Genomic DNA, 24,232 nt, shown 5'->3' on the forward strand with positions numbered 1-24,232 from the left:
ATACGTTGTCCACCTGTGAGTTGGCAGTCCCGCCTACGAGAGACCTGGTCACTGAAGAGGGACCGTCAAGATTCTGTTTGACGGGAACCCCTTCACCAATGACGTGGTGTTCTCTGTCCTTCTTGGGGAAGCCAGCCAGACTCCTCGCTGTGTCCCGCTGCCTACCTGCCACTGGAATTCAAGTCCGCGCGTGAGTGGAGGGGTGGTGTCGGGGTGAGTGAGTGCCTTCACTGCATACCCTAGCGCTCCACGAAAATCTGCGCAAATACGGGACAAGGGGACTCTGTCTCTTACCTGGGCTTGCTGGGACCCTCCTGCTGCCTTCCACGTGACGACCTGTGCCTCTGTGCTGCCTCATGCACTCAGTGCACATGTGGGTGTCCTCCCGCTGACACCGTTCTCCCATCGTGTGGGTGATGTGTGCTCCTTGAGCCCTCACTGTGTCTCCTGTACCCTTGCTAAGCCCGCACTGTGGATGTTCCCCAAGGTGGTGAGCGTGATGCTCCCCAAAACCGTTATTCTGGGTCCCCTGATGGGGGTCTAGGCAAGGCTGTGAGTGGGAGGGGACGGGGGTGGACTCTCTAAGGGGCTGACGCGGTCCTCTGGCGCTCTCTGCTGCCTCCCTGTGCCCACAGCCCATCCTCTACCAGACAGGACAGGACCCCTTTCCTTGCTTCCAAGGGAAAGCCCTCAGAACTTTGCCCTCTCACAGGACTCTCAGACGTGTGGGATGCTGGGTCCTGCAGCCCCTCCCACGCACAGTCTCAGCACTGCCCTCTCGGAGAAGGAAGGCCCTCCAGCCTGAGCTCAGCCTACTCACAGTTTCTCCTGCTCCCGGGGTCCGCCATCGTCCTCAGCCTCCGAATGGAAGCCTCCGTATCTGGAGGAGGCCAGAAGGACATCATATGAGCTGTCGTGTGGATGCTACGTCTTGTCCTCTCCAGAGTCACTGACTGCTGACTAGAATGGAGCTCTGGAGGGGAGGGTCCTGTCCGCTCTGCGCATTGGATCCCAGTCCGCTCCTACGGAAGTGCCTGCACCTAGTGGGGCTTCCTGCGTGTTTGAAGAATGGTAGGGCCCCAGTCAGCTCCATCACACATATTGGTGTGGGTCTGGGCGTCCTGCTCATCCTGGGCATCCTTGACTGGTTTGAGCCAGGACTCAGCCACACAGATAGAGCCTCCAGTCTCCTTTTCCAATGGGAAAACAGCCCAACTCAACACCTGGCGACAGTGAGGGATGAGGCAGAGAGTTGATCGTGGGCAAGAGGACAAAGATGACCCAGCAGAGACGCAGCCCTGCCAGCGGAGCCTTCCACAGGCCAGGGTGACTTTCCCTGCAGTGCCCCCACTGAGGACCTGGAGTGTTTCCACCCGGATCAGAGGCACAATGTGAGACGCCAGGACGTTTGGTGACTTTCCTGAGACTCAGAGCTTTCAGGGGCTGAATCACACACTGGGCTGTGAAGGGCAGGGTGCTCACCTCATAAACAGTATTTCCAGGACCTGCTGGGTGGTAGCAAAAGCTCTGTACGTGCTCAAGAATGTGAAGAGGTAGGAGGGGTCTCTACCCAGGAAAGCAGCTACCAGGTGCTCCACTCGCTGTACCAGTAGCATCCGGCCTCCTTCCATGGTCCATTCCTACAGAAAGGGAGAGTTTCGGTACACATGTCCCCTTGTGTACAGTGATGAGAGACAAAATATTGGAATTGGCCCGGTCATTCAGCTTCTGGAGACACAGAGTAAAGGATGACGTGTGGCCCCTGAGAATGCAGAAGGGGACAGGACTCTGCCTGTCCACTGTGGCGACATCCCATAGTACAAGACCATAGTCCTGGATGGATGCCCAACCTGTCACACTACTCGTGAACACAAACACAGTCACCTGCTGCACTCAAAGCCAAAGGAGTGTGAAGATGACACCATGTCTTGGGGGCCATTATTTCTTCAAAGAATATACATTTTTTTTTGCCGTATGTATTTGTTGTTTCCTAGTTAGTTTTTTGGGAAGAGCAAGAAGGGGAATCCTGACCAGGGAGGGCTTCAAGCTGTCATTGCAGAGCCTGACTTGGGACTTGATCTCAAGAACCATGAGATCGCGACCTGAGCCAAAGTCGCCTCGGAAACTCGCCCATTGAGCCACCTTGGTGCCTGTCCTCATTATTTAAATCTTCCTTTTACTGAATACGTGTCACCTGTAGGAACCCTTCCAGAACTTTATACTTTACTGCCTAATAGATTAGCGTCAATGGCATATTGACGGTTTCATTTGGGTAGTTTTATAATACGCACGTTAGACCAATATCACCATGGCCAGTCGAGGAAAATGAAAGATTTTCAAGGTATTCGCTCTGGTCCAGACATTTGTCTTCTGGCTTCGGCTCTTGTGTCAAACCTCAGAGGGTCCCCATGCCAGCTAATGAAGATATTTCAAGTGGGGGCTTCACCTAATCTTGGTTCTTTGAGGACTATTCCTCTGTCATAAAAGATATTAGTGCCATTGAATATTTAAGCAAGTATTAATCAGTCTCCTGTCATGTAGCCAGACACAACAGGCCGTGTTGTGTGTTTGCACACACATGGAAATCCGAGAGGGGCTAAAGCAGCAGAAACCGAGATCGCTGGTTGCAGAGACTGGGGTGAGGGAATGAGCCGTGGGTGATTAGTAGTGCACGTGTCTCTGTGATGGAAATGTTCTAGGAGTACATAGTGGTCACGGGTGTAAAATCCTGCGAATGTACGTACTGATCCTTGAAGTTGTAATTTCACAGGATCAGAGTAAATTTTTTGAAACTTAAATTATGTTTTAAGTATAAACCGGTAGTATATAAGGACACCAAATACCCCTATACCCAATACTAAAATGACAAAGAACGCAATGACAAGGTCAGGGAATTCCTCCTTTGGGGCTGCAGCCGACATGAGCCGCTGTTGGGGAGCTGAGGCTGGTTGCTCAGCTGCAGGAGGTGGTTGCTCCAGCCCTTCCGTGACCCCGCCGGCTGGGGCTGGGGGCTGCTCGTGCTCTGGGGCCACCAAAGGGGCAGGTGGCTCTTCCAGCTCCTGACTGTCAGCCAGAGCTGGGAGTACCTCCTGTCCTGGTGGGGACGCTGCAGTGAGGGTCTCCGATTCTCGTACGCGCTGAGCTCCAGGAGAACTGGTGGCTTCAGGCAGCGTGGGCCGCGAGGCTGCAGTGGGCACCACAGAGATAGCGGGGGCTCGCTCCCCAGGCACGTCTGGACGGGGCTCTAGAGCTGCTGCCAAAGCTTCAAGAATAGAAAGTGTCATGACCGTGATTGCCATTCCATGGCAGGAAACCTCTCCCGCACACATTGTCATCTGAGTCAAAGAACCCACCAGGAGGAAATCTCCCAGACGGCAGGCTAATGGAACAGTGATCTGAGACTAGTCCCTACGCCTGGCCCACCTGCAGTCTCAGGACACGTGTTCTCCGTGGCATAGCCCGTCCCCTCCACACGCCCACATCTCCCACCCAGAGTCCTCCTCGCCCGGAGACTCTGGCTCATTGGGCTCACGGTGTTTCCGCCATGAGTAGAGAAGGCGGGCGCGGCGCTGCAGCTCGGAGCCCGGCATGTGGACCCTTACATACGCCCGCAGCAGCTTCAAGCTGGTGAAGTCTGGAGGCCGGAAAAATTCCTCGGGGTAGTGATCCAGCCAGGTGCCCAGGATGGAGGAGATGGCCCTGGGGATACAAAAGTAGCCAGAACAATCACCATGGGGTGTTCCTCCCACTGATGTCTCAGGACAGGCCTGTGGGACCCGGCCTCTATGCCTCCTGCTCCTGGATGTCCAGAGGGTGGTTCTATACGTTGTCCACCTGTGAGTTGGCAGTCCCGCCTACGAGAGACCTGGTCACTGAAGAGGGACCGTCAAGATTCTGTTTGACGGGAACCCCTTCACCAATGACGTGGTGTTCTCTGTCCTTCTTGGGGAAGCCAGCCAGACTCCTCGCTGTGTCCCGCTGCCTACCTGCCACTGGAATTCAAGTCCGCGCGTGAGTGGAGGGGTGGTGTCGGGGTGAGTGAGTGCCTTCACTGCATACCCTAGCGCTCCACGAAAATCTGCGCAAATACGGGACAAGGGGACTCTGTCTCTTACCTGGGCTTGCTGGGACCCTCCTGCTGCCTTCCACGTGACGACCTGTGCCTCTGTGCTGCCTCATGCACTCAGTGCACATGTGGGTGTCCTCCCGCTGACACCGTTCTCCCATCGTGTGGGTGATGTGTGCTCCTTGAGCCCTCACTGTGTCTCCTGTACCCTTGCTAAGCCCGCACTGTGGATGTTCCCCAAGGTGGTGAGCGTGATGCTCCCCAAAACCGTTATTCTGGGTCCCCTGATGGGGGTCTAGGCAAGGCTGTGAGTGGGAGGGGACGGGGGTGGACTCTCTAAGGGGCTGACGCGGTCCTCTGGCGCTCTCTGCTGCCTCCCTGTGCCCACAGCCCATCCTCTACCAGACAGGACAGGACCCCTTTCCTTGCTTCCAAGGGAAAGCCCTCAGAACTTTGCCCTCTCACAGGACTCTCAGACGTGTGGGATGCTGGGTCCTGCAGCCCCTCCCACGCACAGTCTCAGCACTGCCCTCTCGGAGAAGGAAGGCCCTCCAGCCTGAGCTCAGCCTACTCACAGTTTCTCCTGCTCCCGGGGTCCGCCATCGTCCTCAGCCTCCGAATGGAAGCCTCCGTATCTGGAGGAGGCCAGAAGGACATCATATGAGCTGTCGTGTGGATGCTACGTCTTGTCCTCTCCAGAGTCACTGACTGCTGACTAGAATGGAGCTCTGGAGGGGAGGGTCCTGTCCGCTCTGCGCATTGGATCCCAGTCCGCTCCTACGGAAGTGCCTGCACCTAGTGGGGCTTCCTGCGTGTTTGAAGAATGGTAGGGCCCCAGTCAGCTCCATCACACATATTGGTGTGGGTCTGGGCGTCCTGCTCATCCTGGGCATCCTTGACTGGTTTGAGCCAGGACTCAGCCACACAGATAGAGCCTCCAGTCTCCTTTTCCAATGGGAAAACAGCCCAACTCAACACCTGGCGACAGTGAGGGATGAGGCAGAGAGTTGATCGTGGGCAAGAGGACAAAGATGACCCAGCAGAGACGCAGCCCTGCCAGCGGAGCCTTCCACAGGCCAGGGTGACTTTCCCTGCAGTGCCCCCACTGAGGACCTGGAGTGTTTCCACCCGGATCAGAGGCACAATGTGAGACGCCAGGACGTTTGGTGACTTTCCTGAGACTCAGAGCTTTCAGGGGCTGAATCACACACTGGGCTGTGAAGGGCAGGGTGCTCACCTCATAAACAGTATTTCCAGGACCTGCTGGGTGGTAGCAAAAGCTCTGTACGTGCTCAAGAATGTGAAGAGGTAGGAGGGGTCTCTACCCAGGAAAGCAGCTACCAGGTGCTCCACTCGCTGTACCAGTAGCATCCGGCCTCCTTCCATGGTCCATTCCTACAGAAAGGGAGAGTTTCGGTACACATGTCCCCTTGTGTACAGTGATGAGAGACAAAATATTGGAATTGGCCCGGTCATTCAGCTTCTGGAGACACAGAGTAAAGGATGACGTGTGGCCCCTGAGAATGCAGAAGGGGACAGGACTCTGCCTGTCCACTGTGGCGACATCCCATAGTACAAGACCATAGTCCTGGATGGATGCCCAACCTGTCACACTACTCGTGAACACAAACACAGTCACCTGCTGCACTCAAAGCCAAAGGAGTGTGAAGATGACACCATGTCTTGGGGGCCATTATTTCTTCAAAGAATATACATTTTTTTTTTGCCGTATGTATTTGTTGTTTCCTAGTTAGTTTTTTGGGAAGAGCAAGAAGGGGAATCCTGACCAGGGAGGGCTTCAAGCTGTCATTGCAGAGCCTGACTTGGGACTTGATCTCAAGAACCATGAGATCGCGACCTGAGCCAAAGTCGCCTCGGAAACTCGCCCATTGAGCCACCTTGGTGCCTGTCCTCATTATTTAAATCTTCCTTTTACTGAATACGTGTCACCTGTAGGAACCCTTCCAGAACTTTATACTTTACTGCCTAATAGATTAGCGTCAATGGCATATTGACGGTTTCATTTGGGTAGTTTTATAATACGCACGTTAGACCAATATCACCATGGCCAGTCGAGGAAAATGAAAGATTTTCAAGGTATTCGCTCTGGTCCAGACATTTGTCTTCTGGCTTCGGCTCTTGTGTCAAACCTCAGAGGGTCCCCATGCCAGCTAATGAAGATATTTCAAGTGGGGGCTTCACCTAATCTTGGTTCTTTGAGGACTATTCCTCTGTCATAAAAGATATTAGTGCCATTGAATATTTAAGCAAGTATTAATCAGTCTCCTGTCATGTAGCCAGACACAACAGGCCGTGTTGTGTGTTTGCACACACATGGAAATCCGAGAGGGGCTAAAGCAGCAGAAACCGAGATCGCTGGTTGCAGAGACTGGGGTGAGGGAATGAGCCGTGGGTGATTAGTAGTGCACGTGTCTCTGTGATGGAAATGTTCTAGGAGTACATAGTGGTCACGGGTGTAAAATCCTGCGAATGTACGTACTGATCCTTGAAGTTGTAATTTCACAGGATCAGAGTAAATTTTTTGAAACTTAAATTATGTTTTAAGTATAAACCGGTAGTATATAAGGACACCAAATACCCCTATACCCAATACTAAAATGACAAAGAACGCAATGACAAGGTCAGGGAATTCCTCCTTTGGGGCTGCAGCCGACATGAGCCGCTGTTGGGGAGCTGAGGCTGGTTGCTCAGCTGCAGGAGGTGGTTGCTCCAGCCCTTCCGTGACCCCGCCGGCTGGGGCTGGGGGCTGCTCGTGCTCTGGGGCCACCAAAGGGGCAGGTGGCTCTTCCAGCTCCTGACTGTCAGCCAGAGCTGGGAGTACCTCCTGTCCTGGTGGGGACGCTGCAGTGAGGGTCTCCGATTCTCGTACGCGCTGAGCTCCAGGAGAACTGGTGGCTTCAGGCAGCGTGGGCCGCGAGGCTGCAGTGGGCACCACAGAGATAGCGGGGGCTCGCTCCCCAGGCACGTCTGGACGGGGCTCTAGAGCTGCTGCCAAAGCTTCAAGAATAGAAAGTGTCATGACCGTGATTGCCATTCCATGGCAGGAAACCTCTCCCGCACACATTGTCATCTGAGTCAAAGAACCCACCAGGAGGAAATCTCCCAGACGGCAGGCTAATGGAACAGTGATCTGAGACTAGTCCCTACGCCTGGCCCACCTGCAGTCTCAGGACACGTGTTCTCCGTGGCATAGCCCGTCCCCTCCACACGCCCACATCTCCCACCCAGAGTCCTCCTCGCCCGGAGACTCTGGCTCATTGGGCTCACGGTGTTTCCGCCATGAGTAGAGAAGGCGGGCGCGGCGCTGCAGCTCGGAGCCCGGCATGTGGACCCTTACATACGCCCGCAGCAGCTTCAAGCTGGTGAAGTCTGGAGGCCGGAAAAATTCCTCGGGGTAGTGATCCAGCCAGGTGCCCAGGATGGAGGAGATGGCCCTGGGGATACAAAAGTAGCCAGAACAATCACCATGGGGTGTTCCTCCCACTGATGTCTCAGGACAGGCCTGTGGGACCCGGCCTCTATGCCTCCTGCTCCTGGATGTCCAGAGGGTGGTTCTATACGTTGTCCACCTGTGAGTTGGCAGTCCCGCCTACGAGAGACCTGGTCACTGAAGAGGGACCGTCAAGATTCTGTTTGACGGGAACCCCTTCACCAATGACGTGGTGTTCTCTGTCCTTCTTGGGGAAGCCAGCCAGACTCCTCGCTGTGTCCCGCTGCCTACCTGCCACTGGAATTCAAGTCCGCGCGTGAGTGGAGGGGTGGTGTCGGGGTGAGTGAGTGCCTTCACTGCATACCCTAGCGCTCCACGAAAATCTGCGCAAATACGGGACAAGGGGACTCTGTCTCTTACCTGGGCTTGCTGGGACCCTCCTGCTGCCTTCCACGTGACGACCTGTGCCTCTGTGCTGCCTCATGCACTCAGTGCACATGTGGGTGTCCTCCCGCTGACACCGTTCTCCCATCGTGTGGGTGATGTGTGCTCCTTGAGCCCTCACTGTGTCTCCTGTACCCTTGCTAAGCCCGCACTGTGGATGTTCCCCAAGGTGGTGAGCGTGATGCTCCCCAAAACCGTTATTCTGGGTCCCCTGATGGGGGTCTAGGCAAGGCTGTGAGTGGGAGGGGACGGGGGTGGACTCTCTAAGGGGCTGACGCGGTCCTCTGGCGCTCTCTGCTGCCTCCCTGTGCCCACAGCCCATCCTCTACCAGACAGGACAGGACCCCTTTCCTTGCTTCCAAGGGAAAGCCCTCAGAACTTTGCCCTCTCACAGGACTCTCAGACGTGTGGGATGCTGGGTCCTGCAGCCCCTCCCACGCACAGTCTCAGCACTGCCCTCTCGGAGAAGGAAGGCCCTCCAGCCTGAGCTCAGCCTACTCACAGTTTCTCCTGCTCCCGGGGTCCGCCATCGTCCTCAGCCTCCGAATGGAAGCCTCCGTATCTGGAGGAGGCCAGAAGGACATCATATGAGCTGTCGTGTGGATGCTACGTCTTGTCCTCTCCAGAGTCACTGACTGCTGACTAGAATGGAGCTCTGGAGGGGAGGGTCCTGTCCGCTCTGCGCATTGGATCCCAGTCCGCTCCTACGGAAGTGCCTGCACCTAGTGGGGCTTCCTGCGTGTTTGAAGAATGGTAGGGCCCCAGTCAGCTCCATCACACATATTGGTGTGGGTCTGGGCGTCCTGCTCATCCTGGGCATCCTTGACTGGTTTGAGCCAGGACTCAGCCACACAGATAGAGCCTCCAGTCTCCTTTTCCAATGGGAAAACAGCCCAACTCAACACCTGGCGACAGTGAGGGATGAGGCAGAGAGTTGATCGTGGGCAAGAGGACAAAGATGACCCAGCAGAGACGCAGCCCTGCCAGCGGAGCCTTCCACAGGCCAGGGTGACTTTCCCTGCAGTGCCCCCACTGAGGACCTGGAGTGTTTCCACCCGGATCAGAGGCACAATGTGAGACGCCAGGACGTTTGGTGACTTTCCTGAGACTCAGAGCTTTCAGGGGCTGAATCACACACTGGGCTGTGAAGGGCAGGGTGCTCACCTCATAAACAGTATTTCCAGGACCTGCTGGGTGGTAGCAAAAGCTCTGTACGTGCTCAAGAATGTGAAGAGGTAGGAGGGGTCTCTACCCAGGAAAGCAGCTACCAGGTGCTCCACTCGCTGTACCAGTAGCATCCGGCCTCCTTCCATGGTCCATTCCTACAGAAAGGGAGAGTTTCGGTACACATGTCCCCTTGTGTACAGTGATGAGAGACAAAATATTGGAATTGGCCCGGTCATTCAGCTTCTGGAGACACAGAGTAAAGGATGACGTGTGGCCCCTGAGAATGCAGAAGGGGACAGGACTCTGCCTGTCCACTGTGGCGACATCCCATAGTACAAGACCATAGTCCTGGATGGATGCCCAACCTGTCACACTACTCGTGAACACAAACACAGTCACCTGCTGCACTCAAAGCCAAAGGAGTGTGAAGATGACACCATGTCTTGGGGGCCATTATTTCTTCAAAGAATATACATTTTTTTTTTGCCGTATGTATTTGTTGTTTCCTAGTTAGTTTTTTGGGAAGAGCAAGAAGGGGAATCCTGACCAGGGAGGGCTTCAAGCTGTCATTGCAGAGCCTGACTTGGGACTTGATCTCAAGAACCATGAGATCGCGACCTGAGCCAAAGTCGCCTCGGAAACTCGCCCATTGAGCCACCTTGGTGCCTGTCCTCATTATTTAAATCTTCCTTTTACTGAATACGTGTCACCTGTAGGAACCCTTCCAGAACTTTATACTTTACTGCCTAATAGATTAGCGTCAATGGCATATTGACGGTTTCATTTGGGTAGTTTTATAATACGCACGTTAGACCAATATCACCATGGCCAGTCGAGGAAAATGAAAGATTTTCAAGGTATTCGCTCTGGTCCAGACATTTGTCTTCTGGCTTCGGCTCTTGTGTCAAACCTCAGAGGGTCCCCATGCCAGCTAATGAAGATATTTCAAGTGGGGGCTTCACCTAATCTTGGTTCTTTGAGGACTATTCCTCTGTCATAAAAGATATTAGTGCCATTGAATATTTAAGCAAGTATTAATCAGTCTCCTGTCATGTAGCCAGACACAACAGGCCGTGTTGTGTGTTTGCACACACATGGAAATCCGAGAGGGGCTAAAGCAGCAGAAACCGAGATCGCTGGTTGCAGAGACTGGGGTGAGGGAATGAGCCGTGGGTGATTAGTAGTGCACGTGTCTCTGTGATGGAAATGTTCTAGGAGTACATAGTGGTCACGGGTGTAAAATCCTGCGAATGTACGTACTGATCCTTGAAGTTGTAATTTCACAGGATCAGAGTAAATTTTTTGAAACTTAAATTATGTTTTAAGTATAAACCGGTAGTATATAAGGACACCAAATACCCCTATACCCAATACTAAAATGACAAAGAACGCAATGACAAGGTCAGGGAATTCCTCCTTTGGGGCTGCAGCCGACATGAGCCGCTGTTGGGGAGCTGAGGCTGGTTGCTCAGCTGCAGGAGGTGGTTGCTCCAGCCCTTCCGTGACCCCGCCGGCTGGGGCTGGGGGCTGCTCGTGCTCTGGGGCCACCAAAGGGGCAGGTGGCTCTTCCAGCTCCTGACTGTCAGCCAGAGCTGGGAGTACCTCCTGTCCTGGTGGGGACGCTGCAGTGAGGGTCTCCGATTCTCGTACGCGCTGAGCTCCAGGAGAACTGGTGGCTTCAGGCAGCGTGGGCCGCGAGGCTGCAGTGGGCACCACAGAGATAGCGGGGGCTCGCTCCCCAGGCACGTCTGGACGGGGCTCTAGAGCTGCTGCCAAAGCTTCAAGAATAGAAAGTGTCATGACCGTGATTGCCATTCCATGGCAGGAAACCTCTCCCGCACACATTGTCATCTGAGTCAAAGAACCCACCAGGAGGAAATCTCCCAGACGGCAGGCTAATGGAACAGTGATCTGAGACTAGTCCCTACGCCTGGCCCACCTGCAGTCTCAGGACACGTGTTCTCCGTGGCATAGCCCGTCCCCTCCACACGCCCACATCTCCCACCCAGAGTCCTCCTCGCCCGGAGACTCTGGCTCATTGGGCTCACGGTGTTTCCGCCATGAGTAGAGAAGGCGGGCGCGGCGCTGCAGCTCGGAGCCCGGCATGTGGACCCTTACATACGCCCGCAGCAGCTTCAAGCTGGTGAAGTCTGGAGGCCGGAAAAATTCCTCGGGGTAGTGATCCAGCCAGGTGCCCAGGATGGAGGAGATGGCCCTGGGGATACAAAAGTAGCCAGAACAATCACCATGGGGTGTTCCTCCCACTGATGTCTCAGGACAGGCCTGTGGGACCCGGCCTCTATGCCTCCTGCTCCTGGATGTCCAGAGGGTGGTTCTATACGTTGTCCACCTGTGAGTTGGCAGTCCCGCCTACGAGAGACCTGGTCACTGAAGAGGGACCGTCAAGATTCTGTTTGACGGGAACCCCTTCACCAATGACGTGGTGTTCTCTGTCCTTCTTGGGGAAGCCAGCCAGACTCCTCGCTGTGTCCCGCTGCCTACCTGCCACTGGAATTCAAGTCCGCGCGTGAGTGGAGGGGTGGTGTCGGGGTGAGTGAGTGCCTTCACTGCATACCCTAGCGCTCCACGAAAATCTGCGCAAATACGGGACAAGGGGACTCTGTCTCTTACCTGGGCTTGCTGGGACCCTCCTGCTGCCTTCCACGTGACGACCTGTGCCTCTGTGCTGCCTCATGCACTCAGTGCACATGTGGGTGTCCTCCCGCTGACACCGTTCTCCCATCGTGTGGGTGATGTGTGCTCCTTGAGCCCTCACTGTGTCTCCTGTACCCTTGCTAAGCCCGCACTGTGGATGTTCCCCAAGGTGGTGAGCGTGATGCTCCCCAAAACCGTTATTCTGGGTCCCCTGATGGGGGTCTAGGCAAGGCTGTGAGTGGGAAGGGACGGGGGTGGACTCTCTAAGGGGCTGACGCGGTCCTCTGGCGCTCTCTGCTGCCTCCCTGTGCCCACAGCCCATCCTCTACCAGACAGGACAGGACCCCTTTCCTTGCTTCCAAGGGAAAGCCCTCAGAACTTTGCCCTCTCACAGGACTCTCAGACGTGTGGGATGCTGGGTCCTGCAGCCCCTCCCACGCACAGTCTCAGCACTGCCCTCTCGGAGAAGGAAGGCCCTCCAGCCTGAGCTCAGCCTACTCACAGTTTCTCCTGCTCCCGGGGTCCGCCATCGTCCTCAGCCTCCGAATGGAAGCCTCCGTATCTGGAGGAGGCCAGAAGGACATCATATGAGCTGTCGTGTGGATGCTACGTCTTGTCCTCTCCAGAGTCACTGACTGCTGACTAGAATGGAGCTCTGGAGGGGAGGGTCCTGTCCGCTCTGCGCATTGGATCCCAGTCCGCTCCTACGGAAGTGCCTGCACCTAGTGGGGCTTCCTGCGTGTTTGAAGAATGATAGGGCCCCAGTCAGCTCCATCACACATATTGGTGTGGGTCTGGGCGTCCTGCTCATCCTGGGCATCCTTGACTGGTTTGAGCCAGGACTCAGCCACACAGATAGAGCCTCCAGTCTCCTTTTCCAATGGGAAAACAGCCCAACTCAACACCTGGCGACAGTGAGGGATGAGGCAGAGAGTTGATCGTGGGCAAGAGGACAAAGATGACCCAGCAGAGACGCAGCCCTGCCAGCGGAGCCTTCCACAGGCCAGGGTGACTTTCCCTGCAGTGCCCCCACTGAGGACCTGGAGTGTTTCCACCCGGATCAGAGGCACAATGTGAGACGCCAGGACGTTTGGTGACTTTCCTGAGACTCAGAGCTTTCAGGGGCTGAATCACACACTGGGCTGTGAAGGGCAGGGTGCTCACCTCATAAACAGTATTTCCAGGACCTGCTGGGTGGTAGCAAAAGCTCTGTACGTGCTCAAGAATGTGAAGAGGTAGGAGGGGTCTCTACCCAGGAAAGCAGCTACCAGGTGCTCCACTCGCTGTACCAGTAGCATCCGGCCTCCTTCCATGGTCCATTCCTACAGAAAGGGAGAGTTTCGGTACACATGTCCCCTTGTGTACAGTGATGAGAGACAAAATATTGGAATTGGCCCGGTCATTCAGCTTCTGGAGACACAGAGTAAAGGATGACGTGTGGCCCCTGAGAATGCAGAAGGGGACAGGACTCTGCCTGTCCACTGTGGCGACATCCCATAGTACAAGACCATAGTCCTGGATGGATGCCCAACCTGTCACACTACTCGTGAACACAAACACAGTCACCTGCTGCACTCAAAGCCAAAGGAGTGTGAAGATGACACCATGTCTTGGGGGCCATTATTTCTTCAAAGAATATACATTTTTTTTTTGCCGTATGTATTTGTTGTTTCCTAGTTAGTTTTTTGGGAAGAGCAAGAAGGGGAATCCTGACCAGGGAGGGCTTCAAGCTGTCATTGCAGAGCCTGACTTGGGACTTGATCTCAAGAACCATGAGATCGCGACCTGAGCCAAAGTCGCCTCGGAAACTCGCCCATTGAGCCACCTTGGTGCCTGTCCTCATTATTTAAATCTTCCTTTTACTGAATACGTGTCACCTGTAGGAACCCTTCCAGAACTTTATACTTTACTGCCTAATAGATTAGCGTCAATGGCATATTGACGGTTTCATTTGGGTAGTTTTATAATACGCACGTTAGACCAATATCACCATGGCCAGTCGAGGAAAATGAAAGATTTTCAAGGTATTCGCTCTGGTCCAGACATTTGTCCTCTGGCTTCGGCTCTTGTGTCAAACCTCAGAGGGTCCCCATGCCAGCTAATGAAGATATTTCAAGTGGGGGCTTCACCTAATCTTGGTTCTTTGAGGACTATTCCTCTGTCATAAAAAATATTAGCGCCATTGAATATTTAAGCAAGTATTAATCAGTCTCCTGTCATGTAGCCAGACACAACAGGCCGTGTTGTGTGTTTGCACACACATGGAAATCCGAGAGGAGCTAAAGCAGCAGACACCGAGATCGCTGGTTTCAGAGACTGGGGTGAGGGAATGAGCCGTGGGTGATTAGTTGTCCACGTGTCTCTGTGATGGTAATGTTCTAGGAGTGCATAGTGGTCACGGGTGTAAAATCCTGCGAATGTACGTACTGACACTTGAAGTTGTAATTTCAAAGGATCACAGTAAATTGTTTGGAAATTAGTTTATCTTTTATTTATAAAACACTAATATATAAGGAGAGTAAATACCTCTATAACAACTACAGAAATGACAAAGAACGCAATGACAAGGTCAGGGAATTCATCCTTTGGGGCTGCAGCAGACATGAGCCGCAGTTGAGGAGCTGAGGCTGGTTGCTCCAGCCCTTCCGTGACCCCGCCGGCTGGGGCTGGGGGCTGCTCATGCTCTGAGGCCACCAAAGGGGCAGGTGGCTCTTCCAGCTCCTGACTGTCAGCCAGAGCTGGGAGTACCTCCTGTCCTGGTGGGGACGCTGCAGTGAGGGTCTCTGATTCTCCTACGCGCTGAGCTCCAGGAGAACTGGTGGCTTCAGGCAGCCTGGGCCGCGAGGCTGCAGTGGGCACCACAGAGATAGCGGGGGCTCGCTCCCGAGGGACGTCTGAACGTGGCTCTGGAGCTGGTGCCATGGTTTCAAGAATAGAAAGTGTCATCACCGTGATTGCCATTCCATGAAAGGAAAGCTCTCCCGCAGACATTCTCATCTGAGTCAAAGAACCCACCAGGAGGAAATCTCCCAGACGGCAGGCTAATGGAGCAGTGATCTGAGACTAGTCCCTACGCCTGGCCCACTTGCAGTTTCAGGAAACGTGTTCTCTGTGGCATACCCCGTCCCCTCCACATGCCCACATCTCCCACCCAGAGTCCTCCTCGCCCAGAGACTCTGGCTCATTGGGCTCACGGTGTTTCCGCCATGAGTAGAGAAGGCGGGCGCGGCGCTGCAGCTCGGAGCCCGGCATGTGGACCCCTACGTATGCCTGCAGCAATTTCAAGCTGGTGAAATCTGGAGGCTGGAAAAAGTCCTCGGGGTAGTGATCCAGCCAGGTGCCCAGGATGGAGGAGATGGCCCTGGGGATACAAAAGTAGCCAGAACAATCACCATGGGGTGTTCCCCCCACTGATGTCTCAGGACAGGCCTGTGGGACCTGGCCTCTATGCCTCCTGGTCCTGGACGTCCAGAGGGTGGTTCTATACGTTGTCCACCTGTGATTTGGCAGTCCCGCCTACGAGAGACCTGGTCACTGAAGAGGGACCGTCAAGATTCTGTTTGACGGGAACCCCTTCACCAATGATGTGGTCGTCTCTGCCCTTCTTGGGGAAGCCAGCCAGACTCCTCAGTGTCTCCCCCTGCCTACCTCCCACCGGAATTCAAGTCCGTGCGTGGGTGAAAGGGTGGTGTCAGAATGAGTGAGTGCCTTCACTGAATACCCTAGAGCTCCACGAAAATCTGCGCAAATACGGGACAACGGACTCTGTCTCTTACCTGGGCTTGCTGGGACCCTCCTGATGCCTTCCACGTGACGACCTGTGCCTCTGTGCTGCCTCATGCACTCAGTGCACATGTGGGTGTCCTCCCGCTGACACCGATCTCCCATCGTGTGGGTGATATGTGCTCCTTGAGCCCTCACTGTGTCTCCTGTACCCTTGCTAAGCCCGCACTGTGGATGTTCCCTAAGGTGGTGAGCGTGATGCTCCCCAAAACCGTTATTCTGGGTCCCCTGATGGGGGTCTAGGCAAGGCTGTGAGTGGGAGGGGACGGGGTTGGACTCTCTAAGGGGCTGACGCGGTCCTCTGGCGCTCTCTGCTGCCTCCCTGTGCCCACAGCCCATCCTCTACCAGACAGGACAGGACCCCTTTCCTTGCTTCCAAGAGAAAGCCCTCAGAACTTTGCCCTCTCACAGGACTCTCAGACGTGTGGGATGCTGGGTCCTGCAGCCCCTCCCACGCACAGTCTCAGCACTGCCCTCTCGGAGAAGGAAGGCCCTCCAGCCTGAGCTCAGCCTACTCACAGTTTCTCCTGCTCCCGGGGTCCGCCATCGTCCTCAGCCTCCGAATGGAAGACTCCGTATCTGGAGGAGGCCAGAAGGACATCATATGAGCTGTCGTGTGGATGCTACGTCTTGTCCTCTCCAGAGTCACTGACTGCTGACTAGAATGGAGCTCTGGAGGGGAGGGTCCTGTCCGCTCTGCGCATTGGATCCCAGTCCGCTCCTACGGAAGTGCCTGCACCTAGTGGGGCTTCCTGCGTGTTTGAAGAATGGTAGGGCCCCAGTCAGCTCCATCACACATATTGGTGTGGGTCTGGGCGTCCTGCTCATCCTGGGCATCCTTGACTGGTTTGAGCCAGGACTCAGCCACACAGATAGAGCCTCCAGTCTCCTTTTCCAATGGGAAAACAGCCCAACTCAACACCTGGCGACAGTGAGGGATGAGGCAGAGAGTTGATCGTGGGCAAGAGGACAAAGATGACCCAGCAGAGACGCAGCCCTGCCAGCGGAGCCTTCCACAGGCCAGGGTGACTTTCCCTGCAGTGCCCCCACTGAGGACCTGGAGTGTTTCCACCCGGATCAGAGGCACAATGTGAGACGCCAGGACGTTTGGTGACTTTCCTGAGACTCAGAGCTTTCAGGGGCTGAATCACACACTGGGCTGTGAAGGGCAGGGTGCTCACCTCATAAACAGTATTTCCAGGACCTGCTGGGTGGTAGCAAAAGCTCTGTACGTGCTCAAGAATGTGAAGAGGTAGGAGGGGTCTCTACCCAGGAAAGCAGCTACCAGGTGCTCCACTCGCTGTACCAGTAGCATCCGGCCTCCTTCCATGGTCCATTCCTACAGAAAGGGAGAGTTTCGGTACACATGTCCCCTTGTGTACAGTGATGAGAGACAAAATATTGGAATTGGCCCGGTCATTCAGCTTCTGGAGACACAGAGTAAAGGATGACGTGTGGCCCCTGAGAATGCAGAAGGGGACAGGACTCTGCCTGTCCACTGTGGCGACATCCCATAGTACAAGACCATAGTCCTGGATGGATGCCCAACCTGTCACACTACTCGTGAACACAAACACAGTCACCTGCTGCACTCAAAGCCAAAGGAGTGTGAAGATGACACCATGTCTTGGGGGCCATTATTTCTTCAAAGAATATACATTTTTTTTTTGCCGTATGTATTTGTTGTTTCCTAGTTAGTTTTTTGGGAAGAGCAAGAAGGGGAATCCTGACCAGGGAGGGCTTCAAGCTGTCATTGCAGAGCCTGACTTGGGACTTGATCTCAAGAACCATGAGATCGCGACCTGAGCCAAAGTCGCCTCGGAAACTCGCCCATTGAGCCACCTTGGTGCCTGTCCTCATTATTTAAATCTTCCTTTTACTGAATACGTGTCACCTGTAGGAACCCTTCCAGAACTTTATACTTTACTGCCTAATAGATTAGCGTCAATGGCATATTGACGGTTTCATTTGGGTAGTTTTATAATACGCACGTTAGACCAATATCACCATGGCCAGTCGAGGAAAATGAAAGATTTTCAAGGTATTCGCTCTGGTCCAGACATTTGTCTTCTGGCTTCGGCTCTTGTGTCAAACCTCAGAGGGTCCCCATGCCAGCTAATGAAGATATTTCAAGTGGGGGCTTCACCTAATCTAGGTTCTTTGTGGACTATTCCTCTGTCATAAAAAATATTAGCGCCATTGAATATTTAAGCAATTAATAATCAGTCTCCTGTCATGTAGCCAGACACAACAGGCCGTGTTGTGTGTTTGCACACACATGGAAATCCGAGAGGAGCTAAAGCAGCAGACACCGAGATCGCTGGTTTCAGAGACTGGGGTGAGGGAATGAGCCGTGGGTGATTAGTAGTGCACGTGTCTCTGTGATGGTAATGTTCTAGGAGTGCATAGTGGTCACGGGTGTAAAATCCTGCGAATGTACGTACTGACACTTGAAGTTGTAATTTCAAAGGATCACAGTAAATTGTTTGGAATTTAGTTTATCTTTTATTTATAAAACACTAATATATAAGGAGAGTAAATACCTCTATAACAACTACAGAAATGACAAAGAACGCAATGACAAGGTCAGGGAATTCATCCTTTGGGGCTGCAGCAGACATGAGCCGCTGTTGAGGAACTGAGGCTGGTTGCTCCAGCCCTCCGTGACCCCGCCGGCTGGGGCTGGGGGCTGCTCATGCTCTGAGGCCACCAAAGGGGCAGGTGGCTCTTCCAGCTCCTGACTGTCAGCCAGAGCTGGGAGTACCTCCTGTCCTGGTGGGGACGCTGCAGTGAGGGTCTCTGATTCTCCTACGCGCTGAGCTCCAGGAGAACTGGTGGCTTCAGGCAGCCTGGGCTGCGAGGCTGCAGTGGGCACCACAGAGATAGCGGGGGCTCGCTCCCGAGGGACGTCTGAACGTGGCTCTGGAGCTGGTGCCATGGTTTCTAGAATAGAAAGTGTCATCACCGTGATTGCCATTCCATGAAAGGAAACCTCTCCCGCAGACATTCTCATCTGAGTCAAAGAACCCACCAGGAGGAAATCTCCCAGACGGCAGACTAATGGAGCAGTGATCTGAGACTAGTCCCTACGCCTGGCCCACCTGCAGTTTCAGGAAACGTGTTCTCTGTGGCATACCCCGTCCCCTCCACATGCCCACATCTCCCACCCAGAGTCCTCCTCGCCCAGAGACTCTGGCTCATTGGGCTCACGGTGTTTCCGCCATGAGTAGAGAAGGCGGGCGCGGCGCTGCAGCTCGGAGCCCGGCATGTGGACCCCTACGTATGCCTGCAGCAATTTCAAGCTGGTGAAATCTGGAGGCTGGAAAAAGTCCTCGGGGTAGTGATCCAGCCAGGTGCCCAGGATGGAGGAGATGGCCCTGGGGATACAAAAGTAGCCAGAACAATCACCATGGGGTGTTCCCCCCACTGATGTCTCAGGACAGGCCTGTGGGACCTGGCCTCTATGCCTCCTGGTCCTGGACGTCCAGAGGGTGGTTCTATACGTTGTCCACCTGTGATTTGGCAGTCCCGCCTACGAGAGACCTGGTCACTGAAGAGGGACCGTCAAGATTCTGTTTGACGGGAACCCCTTCACCAATGATGTGGTCGTCTCTGCCCTTCTTGGGGAAGCCAGCCAGACTCCTCGGTGTCTCCCCCTGCCTACCTCCCACCGGAATTCAAGTCCGCGCGTGAGTGGAGGGGTGGTGTCGGGGTGAGTGAGTGCCTTCACTGCATACCCTAGCGCTCCATGAAAATCTGCGCAAATACGGGACAACGGACTCTGTCTCTTACCTGGGCTTGCTGGGACCCTCCTGATGCCTTCCACGTGACGACCTGTGCCTCTGTGCTGCCTCATGCACTCAGTGCACATGTGTGTGTCCTCCCGCTGACACCGTTCTCCCATCGTGTGGGTGATGTGTGCTCCTTGAGCCCTCACTGTGTCTCCTGTACCCTTGCTAAGCACGCACTGTGGATGTTCCCCAAGGTGGTGAGCGTGATGCTCCCCAAAACCGTTATTCTGGGTCCCCTGATGGGGGTCTAGGCAAGGCTGTGAGTGGGAGGGGACGGGGTTGGACTCTCTAAGGGGCTGATGCGGTCCTCTGGCGCTCTCTGCTGCCTCCCTGTGCCCACAGCCCATCCTCTACCAGACAGGACAGGACCCCTTTCCTTGCTCCCAAGAGAAAGCCCTCAGAACTTTGCCCTCTCACAGGACTCTCAGACGTGTGGGATGCTGGGTCCTGCAGCCCCTCCCACGCACAGTCTCAGCACTGCCCTCTTGGAGAAGGAGGGCCCTCCAGCCTGAGCTCAGCCTACTCACAGTTTCTCCTGCTCCCGGGGTCCGCCATCGTCCTCAGCCTCCGAATGGAAGCCTCCGTATCTGGAGGAGGCCAGAAGGACATCATATGAGCTGTCGTGTGGATGCTACGTCTTGTCCTCTCCAGAGTCACTGACTGCTGACTAGAATGGAGCTCTGGAGGGGAGGGTCCTGTCCGCTCTGCGCATTGGATCCCAGTCCGCTCCTACAGAAGTGCCTGCACCTAGTGGGGCTTCCTGCGTGTTTGAAGAATGATAGGGCCCCAGTCAGCTCCATCACACATATTGGTGTGGGTCTGGGCGTCCTGCTCATCCTGGGCATCCTTGACTGGTTTGAGCCAGGACTCAGCCACACAGATAGAGCCTCCAGTCTCCTTTTCCAATGGGAAAACAGCCCAACTCAACACCTGGCGACAGTGAGGGATGAGGCAGAGTGTTGATCGTGGGCAAGAGGACAAAGATGACCCAGCAGAGACGCAGCCCTGCCAGCAGACCTTTCCACAGGCCAGGGTGACTTTCCCTGTAGTGCCCCCACCGAGGACCTGGAGTTATTCTATCCCGATCAGAGAAACAAAGGGAGACTCCAGGGCGTTTGGTGACTTTCCTAAGACTCAAGCTTTAAGGGGTGTATCACACTGGGCTGTGAAGGGCAGGGTGCTCACCTCATAAACAACACTTCCAAGACCTTTTGGGTGGTAGTAAAGGTTGTGTACGTGCCCAAGAAGGTGGAGACATATGTGGGGTCTCTCCCCAGGAAGGCGGGCACCAGGTGTTCCACTCGCCGCTTCAGCAGGCCTGCATCGATGCTCCACCGCACACAGTTCTCATTATCATCCCCAGGTGTGACCTTTGTACCCTGAGGTAGAACACAGGAAGGACATAGAATCAGACACAGCACTATGGCCAACAGGAGGGTTGGAGTCCAGAATGCAGACCAAACCCCCAGACCCCAGTTACTTGTCGCAAGCCTGAGACGTGGGTGCCCAGAGTAGGAAAAGGATCTTGGCATTCACACGAGAATTTGAGGTGGGAAATGACTGAACACATTAGGATCTCAGGTCAGATTGTTAGATGAGTATGGACAGCAGCTCCCTGCATTAACAGCAGTGTCCCTGTGATTTCTAACAGCACAGTGCATTCTGGGGATCCGAAGAGAGGGACAGTAGCTGGCAGACGTTGGATCAGGATAATAGGACATGTAGGATGTTCAGTGCAGCACTGTGACATGGCAAGAGAAGGGAATCCTGTCACAGTCCCACATTTCTGAAGGGCTGAATGGGTGAGGTGAGTGGTCTCATTTCCAGAATGTTGTCTAGGTGGTAAGGCCCTTGCTCCTGACTGGAGGGGCCCCAGGGGCGTGTTGCTTGGCCACCAAAGTGCAGAGCATTAGACATAATGCACTGAGCCCCATGGCCTTTGAGTAAAAATCTCCCTGCTCTCACGAACGTGTGTCAGACGTGGAGAAGGTGTGGAAGGATGGTCGGGCGAACCGGGACACCTGGGAACGTTCGTCGGGGAAACGTGTACAACAATGCCAATATATTCTAGACAGAATGGGACGTGAAATGGTCTCACGCCTCTTTTCTGATCTTCTTCCAATTAAGTGGAGAGTGACGTTGTGTCTGGCCGTTGCAGGGGCTGGGCCCTGAGGGCATGTTTGGGGAGCAGATGGGGTTCCAGGTTCATCTGGGACCAGGAGTCTCCGAGAGCTACCAGGGGAGCAGCAGTGTGTTTTCTGGGCCCTGGGTGTTGGGTTTCCCTGGTACCTGCACTCACCCTGAGCCAGCGCGGCTTCCTGCTGATGGCATGGGGCTTCCTCCTTTCCTTCGGGGAAGTAGAGCAGGGGCTCTCATTCAGCTTCTCCTCCATCTGTGGCATGTGGCTCTGTAAAGACAGTGCCCAGCAGGCAGGCAGCCAGGCAGGCAGGCAGGCAGGCGGGCAGGAGTCCTCAAAGCCGTGTCTGCTTGCTTTCGCTTGTCCTCAGACCCATATGAATTCATTCCAGGTATGACACCACAGTGTGCACTCACCTCCCCCACGGAGGAGAAGCAAGGTGGCTTGAGGGCCTTGGATTCAACCTGTTACAGGTTAGAGGCACCTCAGAGATCCCTTTTCCCTCCTTCCCAGCATGACACGTGCATGGCCATGATGGGTCCACCAGGTGGTCCACTGCCATCGAACCTGCTCCGGTCCCGGGGAGGACCGGCCCCCATGTCCCCCTTTCCCCGAAACTGAACATGAGGGGATGGGGGTGCCCAGGGAAGGCTCCGAGCTGTGACCTGACCTGACCTGGCCTGCTCTAGGCTGCTCTGTGTTACCTTATGTGACGTCCTGGAAAACATCGTGAGGCATCGCCAGCGTGGGTTAAGGAAACCTCTGCAACCTCTGAGTAATCCTGCGCACTGGGGTTTCTGGCATCCAGAGCCCCGGTACCTGGGAAAACAACAAGAGAACATCCTAAAGTCTCTGGGTCTGTAGGCAAGTGAGCCAGGTATGGGACCTTCCTAGAACATGGGTGCCAGGTTACAGGAGTTCCAAGCTTTCCTGGGGCCTATTGTGAGCAAAGTGATGTCACTGCCTAGGATCCACCTCCTGAGTCCCCCTGTGGGATAACACCTTTGCAAATAGTCCTCTCTTTGCTGACTGCTCACCCCCATTCTCCATGAAATGTCACATCGGTACACAGTTCCACCAATGCACCCCTCTCCGCAGTCCCCTGGGAAGGTCTGGGGCAGCCAGGGTCCCAGCTGTGAGACCTATCTGGGTTGAGACAGAACTCTTCTTTCTTACCTCTTTCTGGTCCCAGATTCGCGACTGTGCTTCTCAGGGATGGTCCGTGTCTTTTCCGCCCAATGGAGATCATTCTAGCATGTCCTCAGGATGTCCTCAGGCATATGTGGGATGATACCTGTGAAATTGGAGCAGCGGTGTCACCTGTTGGAAGTTTATCCAACCACATTGACTTCAACTTCTCACCTCCTCTGATTCTGCTGCTCCTCTGATCCCAGCCCACAGTCCTTCCAGGTGTGCGTACGTGCGTGAGTGTGTGTGTGTATGTGTGTTTACCAGTGCTTGTTTTCTGGGGTCCCAGAAGGTCACATCCCCACCTAGGGAAGGATGGCCAAACATTTCCTAGGAGCTTAGGTTCTCTACTTTCTAAAGCAATCCCTACAGAAGGGATTGGAGTCGGGGCCTAGTAGGACAGAACTCTCATTTACGTAGACTTTGTCAGTAGTGTGCCACGAGCCATTCCCTGCCTTTCCACTGGGTACATACGATGGGGACAGGGTGGCACTCAGTGGGTTGCCCTGGCCTGGGGGTCCTCCTCAGGGAAGAACGTGCCGGGATGTCTTCTGTGACGCTCCTCTTCAGCCTCACCCCCACACCACCTCCGTGTCTTCACCCAGTGACAGTAACACATCCTTTTCCAGACCCCCTCCGAAATCCTGGCATTACTGATCATGGCATTATTTCCAATAGCAAAATCTCAGCAATGACACAGATACTCACAGCAGGCTGGTAAAATACACGACGAGAAATCTACATAACGTGGCCAACAAGACGTCTCTTGTCCCGAGGTGTCTCGGAAACAGTATGAAATGATTTCTAAGATGCAGTGTTACTCAAAAGACAATAGGCAAAAGTGTGCATCCATTATCCTCCTTGTTACGGAAAACGAAAATTCTACATTTGGTTAATTTCTTACTAAATGAATTACAGGAAAGGTATAGTAAAAACTAATGAGAACGCTTACCCCATGGCCGCTGCGTTAGGAGATGGGAGAAAGAGTGATGGCACATTTCTCTGTGTATACTTTTTTATTCACAGTTTGACTTTGGAATCATGTAAAATTCTTTCACGTTGAGAAAAATAAAGTTAAGTTAAAAAGAATTTGTAAAAAATCTACTCTTCTCAGACCACAAAAATCGACTAAGGACTATCAGGGCACTGCACGCACACATCACTTTTTGCCGGAAGGAAGCAGACACAGCAAACAGCTGGGAAGGTAGAAGAGCTTCACAAGAAACTTGTGAGGAGAACACACTCCTCTTCACACCCTCCCAATGCCCTCAGATGTTAGGACACTATTTCCATCCCATTCTCCCTCTGATCTCAAAATGTTATTTCTGGTGTTTTTGCTGAGATCTTCAGTAACCTCACTGGGGCCTCCTTGGTCATTACTTTTGTTCACAGTTATTTGCTAATCACCTTTTTACCATTTTTCATTAAGCTAGTCAAATAAAACCTAGTTTGAAAAGTATCAACCTCCATTTGTTCCTTTAGAAAAGATTCTCTTCAGAAAATGTTATTGTGGGGGCACCTGGGTGGCTCAGTCGGTTAAGCAACCGACT

The 24,232-nt window shown here is 54.1% G+C and overlaps 3 protein-coding genes and 1 long non-coding RNA gene across 7 annotated transcripts in view; 2 read left to right on the top strand and 2 right to left on the bottom strand.

Annotated features, from left to right (window-relative positions):
• LOC147583361 (uncharacterized) overlaps positions 1-24,232 on the top strand; it is a 476,502-nt gene that overhangs the window by 369,276 nt on the left and 82,994 nt on the right. The gene's annotated exons all lie outside the window — the stretch shown is intronic.
• The window catches only part of LOC147583363 (uncharacterized), a 230,523-nt gene that overhangs the window by 63,129 nt on the left and 143,162 nt on the right, over positions 1-24,232 (bottom strand). The gene's annotated exons all lie outside the window — the stretch shown is intronic.
• Positions 1-24,232, top strand: part of LOC147583364 (biliverdin reductase A-like) — a 135,785-nt gene that overhangs the window by 54,451 nt on the left and 57,102 nt on the right. The gene's annotated exons all lie outside the window — the stretch shown is intronic.
• Positions 18,658-23,321, bottom strand: LOC147583366 (ral guanine nucleotide dissociation stimulator-like). Its single transcript, XM_086697057.1, has 6 exons — positions 22,671-23,321; positions 22,199-22,313; positions 21,657-21,764; positions 20,543-20,736; positions 19,885-19,944; positions 18,658-18,943 (listed from the first exon to the last, which is right to left on the bottom strand). The coding sequence occupies exons 2-6, from the start codon at positions 22,220-22,222 to the stop codon at positions 18,676-18,678; spliced, it is 654 nt and encodes a 217-aa protein (XP_086553183.1). The 5' UTR covers positions 22,223-22,313; positions 22,671-23,321; the 3' UTR covers positions 18,658-18,675.

This window comes from Puma concolor, chromosome A2 (assembly GCF_028749965.1).
Source record: "Puma concolor isolate L17-30 chromosome A2, mPumCon1.1.hap2, whole genome shotgun sequence".
Lineage (NCBI taxonomy): Eukaryota > Metazoa > Chordata > Mammalia > Carnivora > Felidae > Puma > Puma concolor.